Here is a 9,725-nt window from a genome sequence, read left to right on the forward strand (position 1 = left end):
TTCTGATACTACTTTAAAATATCCCTTAATAACTCTTCGTTGTATGGACTCAGCTATTTATCGTGCAGTATACTACCTGTTTTAAGTAAAATAAATAAATGAGTATAGTTTTTTAAATATAAAGATGAACAAGGCTAGATTGTTGCTATTATTGCATTTATTTTTTCCCTTCACTTTCTCAGAAGATCTGCAGTTTGCTGTGTTAACTAATGTACTCTGTTGACTGTAAAATAGACTATACCCTTATTTGGGAGGAGTTTTTTTTATTATTATTGTTGTTGTTATGTTAAGCTCAAACATTATCAAATTTTTTTACTTGCAGCATGTGAGACTGTGATGGACATGAGTGTAGCCGCACTGAGTGTGCCAAAAGTAACTCCACAATTTGCCACATTGACATTTATTTCTCATAAAGCATGATTTGGCTGTTTACTAAGCCAGCAGTGATACAACATGATGACATGTCAAACCATATGTTCAGATTACATATGTAAGTGAGAGTTTCTATTAAGTCATTGCTTTTTGAGTTGCTTTTTTTTTTTTTTTAACCAAATGCTGACCATAAAAGAATAAAACCATGCTTAAGATGCAAATGCAGTACTGACTTTAAATTTCCTTTAAATTTAGAGACTCATCAGGAACTATTAATATTCCTTTACAAAAAAAAAATATTGTCTCTTTTTCTGCCTCTGAATATTGGTTTAAGCGATACAATTTTATGCAGCGATGAATTAGCAAAGTATCAATTTAAACAATATTTAGAGATAAATACATCTTAAGCATGTCTGTGGATCACATCGTGAATCCAGTCTGTGTATGATGAAATATCCGTGTAGACATTAGGGACATCCGGATAGTTGCAGTTGTTCATATAATTGAAGGACACAATGCCCACTGCAACACCATTGCACACCAGAGGCCCACCAGAATCCTCCTGTCAAAACAGGACAAATAGCACAACCTTTTCAGCTGTCTCATTGTTAAGAAAAATGAAGCAAACATATACACTTACTGTTCACTGAACACTTGCACACCTGCTATTTCATGCAGTTATTTAGTCAGGCAATTAAGTGGCAGCAGCAGCAGCAAATAAAAACAAAAAAACATGCAGTTACAGGTAAAGACCTCACATAAAACATCAAAATGAGGAAAATTGTGATGTCTGGATGTTTGCACCAAATGAGCTGGTTTACGTATTTCAGAAAAACAAAAAAACATTGAGGCAGCTGATGTGCTACATCAGTTGAATTCCACATCAGGTTCAACTCCTGCCAGGAAAGGCAATCATGGCTAGACAATTGAAGATAGGAAAAATTTGTTGTAAACTTTAAAGACTATTCCCAAGCGATCAGCGGTTTCCGAAATGCATGCTGTAAATCGGGCCACGATAAAAGTCAAACAGATTACAATTTTTCATTATTATGATGTTTGATGTGAACTAAAGCTTTTGACCTACAGTATATCTACAGTACATGCTTTAATGTACTGTGCTGCTGACACATAATTACAGATATTCCTAAAAATGTGACTGGTGAGTTTTTCTCAGTTATCATACCTGACATGCTCCATGGGTGGTTTGATAGCCTCCTGCACACAGAATGTTGTATGGGAGATTAATACTTTTCCCCTCCCACTCCTTCCTACAGACCTCCGTACTAATAATGGGGACTTCAGTCACCATAAGGTCATTCACTTGTTTTCCATTTTCACTTGTATTTTGTCCCCAACCTGCAACCTGGCACGGCATATAGATCCAATTGTTCTTGCTTGGGATACGGATGGTCTTCACATCTTCATTCAGATTGACTCTCTCTGAAAGCTGGTTGTTAGAGAATTAACATTATATAGTATGCAAGAAAGAAATAATAAAAATAATTTTTGTTGAAAAATTGTTCAACAAAAAAATGTTTTTTTTTTATTATTATTATTTTGGTCTATTAAAAATCTGATTGAAGGAGCTAGTTGAATGAGTAGTGAACTGTTTCTACTGAATGAAGAAAAAGTCCAGTTGACATGACTCAACTTCCAGATCTGTTAAAGTTCAATCTTCAATGTTGTGGGACATACTGGAACAGGTTAGTTTCTGTTATAACCTACAGTATGATGTAGCATACAGCACATAGCATATTTTGACATTGGAGAGGTTCTCCCTAAATAAATCACCATGGGTGTGCTAATATTCAGTAAAAAAGCACAACTGCAAGTCTCATATTGCTTTTAGAAAAATTTAGAAAATAAAATTTAACGTCAAATAGCATAAATTGAAAACTCTTTTTACTCATTCAATTAAATTAGCATTCTAGAACTAACTGTTGTATAAAAGTCTCTTCACAGAAAGCTTGCAATTTAAGTATTAAAACCCAAGTGGCACAGCATAGGTCAATAACAATTAAAAAAATATACTGTATATACTACCGCTCAAAAGTTTGGGATCACTTTCTAACTTTATAGTGATTTCAGATTTTTATTTGCCATGTGTCTAACATCATGCAGCTCTGTGATATCATTATGGAGGAGTGGAAGAGGATCTCAGCAACAACATGTGCAGCTCCAGTGAATTCCATGCCCTGGATGATTATGGCTGTGCTAGATAACAATAGTACTCACACAAAATATTAAAACTTAATACTTTGGACACAGTTTTGGCATGTTCACTTAGGGTGTCTTTATTTTTGTTTCCAGTTATTTAGGCATGTTGCGGTATGGTTGGAGAACAGTAAATCTGTACTGCTATACAAGCTGCAAATTGACTACGCTAAAGAATATCCAGTTTTAAGCATTAAAACAAAAAAATGTTCTAAAAAATTTTGAGGGCAACATATAATTTACGGCATTTTGCAGACACCCTCATCCAGAGGTACTTAAAGTTATCTCATTACATGCGGGCAGTTGAATGTTGATTGCTTTGTCCAGAGGCCAACAATGGCGGCTTGGCGGTGCTAAGGTTTGAACCTATGACAGTTTTTCAAACCTAAACAAACCTTCCACCAGCTTAACCACAGCTACTCTTGCCCCATATCAGAGTAGCACTAAGATAAAAAAAATAGCTACTTCATAAAGCTACACTTAATTTAAAGATTTTTATCATTATATAAAATGGTAAATGCTTAAACAAAAAACAACAGTTAATCCTGATATGAACAGCTCTTGTGTGGTAATGTATGGTTTGAGTCACACCAGGCCTAAGTGAGCACCATAATAAGTTACCATAAGCTGATACTACATGTGTGTGCCTGTCAATGAGCCCTAGTTTAATGGTCCTATGTTTTAATATAATAAATGCATTCAAAAGTGTTTTTGTAAGGTAAATTAAGCCAATTAAATAGAATGTCTTACTTGCAATAAAAAATCTAGGCTTTAAATAGGCTTTAAAATTCTGAATCTGTTTTATAGATGTTTTATCACACTTCTGGGTGACAACATTGCAAGCAAGATGGAATGATATGCAAGTAATTTTAAATGTTTGTTCTTATTTACTTTTTTACATCTCTTAACCACACTGCCTATCTCATTTAGTTGTTTTCAGTTCGTTGTCTCTCCATTGTCTGTATTTAATTCTAGCAATAGGTAACTACACTGAAAGCGTTAATACACTTACTAAAGGCTGTCAGTTAGTCTATTTCAGTGCAGAGTAACATACTATGCTTTATCCAGCTATGACTTTTTTTAAAAACTATTTTCATGAACAAGCAAAATTTTAATCAGCAGAAAACATAAGCAAATATTTGCTGATATTGTGGCTGAAATGTCAGTTACTCAATATCAATAACCTGTTAATAGAATTATTGTATGAAAGCAATATTAGACTTACAATCACACTGAATATTAAACTGTACATTGTGCTAAAATTAAATGCAACATTTTTAACCCTGGTAATATTGCTTTATAATTTGGATTTTATATTGTTAAACTGCCCTGTGAATGATGACTCAATATATTGTAGTTTAGTAGACTTATTTTACCTCCAGTAGCATGATGTTATACCCATCAATGGGTTGATTATATGATGGGTGTGGGTGTATTTTAGCCACTTTGTGTCTTCTCAGATTGCTTCTGCTCGGATTGATGTCATGAGTCCCGTTGACCACACTGAGATCGCTGTGCCTTCTATAATGCAGCAGATAACTTGTTACATTGAAAAAAATAAATCCACACGCTTCTACCTATTAAGAATCAATCAACATGAGTAACCTACCTACAGTGGGCAGCAGTGAGCACATAGCTGGGGTGGATGAGGAATCCCCCACAAATGTGCTCACAATTCCACTGCATCGATACCATGTACTGCAGTGAGTTCTTCGGGGCTTTTGTACCATATATAACTGGACTTGCCATTTCTTAAATTTACACACAAAAGAAATACAGAGATGTAGATTAAACCGATTATTCCAGTGGTTCTCAAACATTTTCTGTCATTCCCCACTTAGGGGGGGGATTTTCAAGCCCCACTTGTCAACAAAATGATAACGAAATCGGCCAAGTTAACTATTTATTGAAATATCAATTTCTAAACCAATATGATCAAATAACACCAAGTTCAAAACAGATAAAATACACGTGCTATTGTTATAACAGGCTTACTTCGTCACTTATCTAGAGCTTTCTTTCAAAGAAGTCGAGTGGCTTATTAACGTGACTGGGGTGTGTTGTCTCTAAGTGTCTTCCTACTTTGTTCGGTCTCGTGCTGTCTGCTGCCAGCGGTTTAAGACACAAAACACACACAGGTCTCTCCTCTGCCCCCACCATCCCCACCATGAATCCAAGCGCAACATAGGCTGGCTTTTGGTTGATTAGACATATATTTCCTCACTACATTGTCTTTAAGCTCCATCCACCTTAAATTATACATGCTTAAAAAGCATACCATTATTCTCTACAGCGCAACGAATGATTTAGGGATCATCGCAAAATGCTGCACACGAACAAAAAGCGTAGAACGATATTGATCTTCCCTTCTGTTCAGCGCCTGAAGAATAAAAAAAGCAACTTTGTTGCCGCACTGGAAACTAGAAATGCCAGACTAGTACTGCCTGATAAAATATTGTGGCGTGGGCGGGGTTTCGGTTGGGAACCATCATGCTTTGCGGGAGGGGTTGTTATGTTGTCACCCTGATGGGGAAAGGTGTTTGGGTTAGTGGGTTCGGCCAGGTTGTGTGTGTGTGGGTTAGAAGTGTGTCTTGTGTTTTGTGACTGTTTATTATGAATGTGCTGTTGTGTCAGAGCGAATTAAAATACTCCCAGCCATTGCATTGGGCAGCCAGGAAGCTCACTCGTCTCTCCAGCATTCTTTCCGGCGTAAAAACGCTACAATTGGTGTCAGAAGTGGGATGGCCGACGCGGGCGTCATAGAGCCAGCGTCCGGACCGTGGTCTTCACCGGTTGTGTTGGTGCGCAAAAAGGACAAATCGTGGCGGTTTTGTGTCTATTACCGGCGGCTAAATGAGGTGACGCGCAAAGATTCCTATCCGTTGCAATCCTTCTCGCTGCGGACCGATCACGCGTCGCTGGTGTGGCTGCTCAGTTTTAAAGAGCCCGAGGGGCAGTTGGCGCGCTGGCTTGAGCGGTTGCAGGACTACGACTTCACCGTCCAGCAGTGAGCGGGAAAACTGCATGCTAACGCCGATGCTTTATCCCGCCGGCCGTGTAGCAAAGAGCGTTGTCTGCACTGCGAGCGGGTTGAAGAGCGCGTGGGTGATCGCGACATCGAACACTCCCCGACCCCCGGGAATCAGAACATTCTCCCTACGCAGTCCTCCGGAGCCTCCGTCAGTAATCCGCCGTCCGAGGCGGCGTGCAGCCGAGTTACTGCGTCGCCTAAAGCATCGCCTGTAGTCGTTCCACCTGTGCCACAGATGGACCGGGATCAGCTCATTGCCGAGCAGGAGAGGGATCCGGAGCTGCAGCGTGTACTGGGTTGGGTTAACGCGGGCCAGAGACCGGATTATGCCGCGGTTGCTCACCTGGGACAAGAGGAAAAAGCTCTCCACTCGCAGTTTAATCGACTCGCGTTGCGGGAGGGTTTACTCTATCGTCACTGGGAACGGCCGTGTGGCGCTGGCAAATCTTTTCAGCTGCTGGTGCCGCAGACTCTGCGGGCACGAGTGTTGGGAATGGTTCACGGGCATGCGGGTGCGGGACACTTCGGGGTCACTAAAACGCTACAGCAGTTGCGCGCCCGCTTCTACTGGCCGGGCTGTCACACTGATAGTGCACTCTTTGTTCACAGATGCGACGTCTGCACGGCAAAGAAGGGCTCTACCCAGCGCTCGCGAGCGCCTTCACAGGACTTCCGCGTGGGGGCACTCATGGAGCGTATGGGCGTGGACATTCTTGGGCCTTTTCCCATCTCCGATCGCGGGAACCGGTATGTGCTGGTAGCCATGGATTATTTCACTAAGTGGCCGGAGGCGTTTGCTGTTCCTGACCAGAGCGCTTCCACCACGGCTCGAGTGTTGGTGGATGAGATGTTCAGCCGATTCGGCGCCCCGGAGCAGTTGCACAGCGATCAGGCAAAGGGATTGGGACGAACATTTGCCTCTCGTGCTTTGGGCTTATTGCACAGCGGTACAGGAGTCCTCACAGCTGATGCCAGCTGCGTTGATGTTCGGTCGCGAGTTGCGCACACCCGTGGACCTTGTGTTCGGGCCTCCCCCACAAGTGGATTTACCCGCGAAGCTGGGGATGGATTACTTTTGTTCTTTAAAAGACAAACTGTTCCGTGTCCACGAGCTGGCGCGTAGGCACTTGGCGAACGCCGGGGTGAAGCAGCGCCGCTTGTATGATACTCACAGCCGGGGGCGAGACTTTGCTGCTGGGGAGCAGGTTTGGGTGTATTCCCCCGGAAGAAAAAGGGGCCTCTCGCCTAAGCTTATGTCGCACTGGGTGGGCCCCTGCACGGTCGTTGCTCAGCTCTCCGACGTAGTTTACCGGGTGCGGTTGACGGGGCGGTCGCGATTGGTCGTGCTCCACCGGGACCGGCTCGCTCCCTACCAGCCCCACGCCAGCGGAACCTCGAACTCTGTGGAGGCCGGTCCGCCTCAGGAGGAGGGCTGCGCCCCTCCTTCCCCCGCAAAAAGACTCCGGCGTTCCCAACGCCAGCGCCGACCACCGTCACGCCTGCTGGACTGAGTTCGCCATGGTGACCGGGGACGGTCACAGCTCGGGTGGGGGCAATGTGGCGTGGGCGGGGTTTCGGTTGGGAACCATCATGCTTTGCGGGAGGGGTTGTTATGTTGTCACCCTGTTGGGGAAAGGTGTTTGGGTTAGTGGGTTCGGCCAGGTTGTGTGTGTGTGGGTTAGAAGTGTGTCTTGTGTTTTGTGACTGTTTATTATAAATGTGCTGTTGTGTCAGAGCGAATTAAAATACTCCCAGCCATTGCATTGGGCAGCCAGGAAGCTCACTCGTCTCTCCAGCATTCTTTCCGGCGTAAAAACGCTACAATATTAATGTTTAACAAAAATACAGAAGCATTAGCATACATATTGGAATAAATAAAATTATATATATAATACTGAATGTTTCCTTATATATTGTTCCTCTGCAATTAACATGCCGACGTTAAACTGTTAGTGTTGCACTATGGTAACACTTTTTCTCTAATCTCTTTGTCTATTTCTCTGTTATTTTAATTTACTTGTATTAATGATCCATTTCTTTGCGTGTGATTTGTTTAGTTTCGAGTGTCCGATCTTTATTGTAAATAAAGAAAAGCATGAATTAGAATAGGTACTTCCCTATTATTTGCCCCTATTTCTCTCCCATTCATTGCGCTCCACCAGTCATGTCTGTATTCCCCACTAGTAGGCCGCCCCACACTTTAAAACCACGAGATTATAGATAGATACAATGTGAACAACATATATATAGCTCAGTGTTTTGAGAAAAAAAAAGGAAATGTTATGTCCAGTAGTATTAGTATGTGCTAGATTATTATTATTATTATTATTATTATTATTATTATTATCTGCCGCCCAAGTTAGTCAGAGAAGAATGCTACTTTAACATGTAACTATTTCACATTGGATTTCACTGGATGCAATGTAAGTCATGCCTTTATTTTATATTAGTAGTAATGATGCTTAATCACCTAATAAATGGCTATTTACAGACGATTATTAAAAGTTAAAATTTAATTTTGTTCGGCCCCTACAAAAAAAATTTGAACCAGCTGCCACTAATTATTAATATTATTATTATTCAAAAATTAGCTTACCATTAAAAGAGATGATGCTGAACGCTGCAGAAAGCAGCAGAATGTGCAATGCCTTCATTGTTCCACTAACACACACCAAGAAAAAGACACATCTTTTATACAGATGCATATCATGACTTCCTGCTTATGGTTTTCTTTATTAGGTAAGAGTGTACACGACCCGACCCCCTTTGCTTTGAGTGAAGTACAAATGAAAAAAAAAAAAAAAAAAAAAACTTACTGTAAGCAAATATACACTCAACAAAAATATAAACGCAACACCTTTGTTTCTGCTCCGATTTTTCATGAGCTGGACTTAAAGATCTAAAATTAATTCCAGATTAATTCCACAATATTACCATTTCTCTCAAACATTGTTCACAAATCAGTCTAAATGTGTGATAGTGAGCACTTCTGCTTTGCTGAGATAATCCATCCCACCTCACAGGTGTGCCACATCAAGATGCTGATCTGACATCATGAGTAGTGCACAGGTGTACCTTATACTGCCCACAATAAAAGGCCACCCTGGAATGTGCAGTTTTTTGCTTTATTGGGGGTCTGGGGACTCAGAACCGGTCAGTATCTGGTGTGACCACCATTTGCCTCATGCAGTGCAACACATCTTCTTCGCATAGAGTTTATCAGATTGTCAATTGTGGCCTGTGGAGTGTTGGTCCACTCCTCTTCAATGGCTGTGCGACGTTGTTGGATATTAGTGGGAACTGGTACACGCTGTCATATACGCCGGTCAAGCACATCCCAAACATGCTCAACGGGTGACATGTCCGGTGAGTATGCTGGCCATGCAAGAACTGGGACATTTTCAGCTTCCAAGAACTGTGTACAGATCCTTGCAACATGGGGTCGTGCATTATCTTGCTGAAACATGAGGTGATGTTCATGGATGTATGGCACAACAATGGGCCTCAGGATCTCATCACGGTATCTCTGTGCATTTAAAATGCCATCAATAAAATGTACCTGTGTTCTTCGTCCATAACAGAATGCAACCACGGGGGGGCGCAATCCAGTGTCTTCTTGTGCCAGTCCCAAGTCTGGATAAATGCAGAGGGTTGTGTCAGGAAGGGCATCCGACGTAAAACATTTGCCAAATCAATGATGCGAATCAAGAATTTAATTCCCATACCGGATCGGTCGTGGCCCGGGTTAACAACGACCGCCACTGGTGCTGTTGACCTACAGGGTGCTAGTGGAAATTGGGCTACTGTTGGTCGAAGAAGGAGAGGAGGAAGGCGTGTTCGTAAGCAGAGAGAGAAGAGGAAAGGCAAGAGTTTAGGAGTGATAGTGGGGACTTTGAATGTTGGGACCATGACAGGGAAGGGAAGAGAGTTAGTTGATATGATGCAGAGAAGAAAGGTGGATATACTGTGTGTACAGGAGACCAGGTGGAAAGGTAGCAAGGCTAGAAGCTTAGGATCAGGGTTCAAATTGTTTTACCATGGTGTGGATAGGAAAAGAAATGGAGTAGGAGTTATCCTAAAAGAGGAGTTTGTAAGGAATGTTCTAGAG

At 41.9% G+C, this 9,725-nt stretch overlaps 1 protein-coding gene across 1 annotated transcript; it reads right to left on the minus strand.

Moving 5' to 3' along the window:
* Positions 1 to 528: 528 nt before the first annotated feature.
* Positions 529 to 8,271, minus strand: LOC128543133 (anionic trypsin-2-like). Its single transcript, XM_053513476.1, has 6 exons — positions 8,214 to 8,271; positions 5,492 to 5,504; positions 4,196 to 4,327; positions 3,963 to 4,104; positions 1,556 to 1,819; positions 529 to 934 (listed from the first exon to the last, which is right to left on the minus strand). Exons 1-6 carry the CDS (start codon positions 8,269 to 8,271, stop codon positions 776 to 778), a joined length of 768 nt encoding a protein of 255 aa, XP_053369451.1. The 3' UTR covers positions 529 to 775.
* Positions 8,272 to 9,725: the final 1,454 nt, after the last annotated feature.

This window comes from Clarias gariepinus, chromosome 15 (assembly GCF_024256425.1).
Source record: "Clarias gariepinus isolate MV-2021 ecotype Netherlands chromosome 15, CGAR_prim_01v2, whole genome shotgun sequence".
NCBI lineage: Eukaryota > Metazoa > Chordata > Actinopteri > Siluriformes > Clariidae > Clarias > Clarias gariepinus.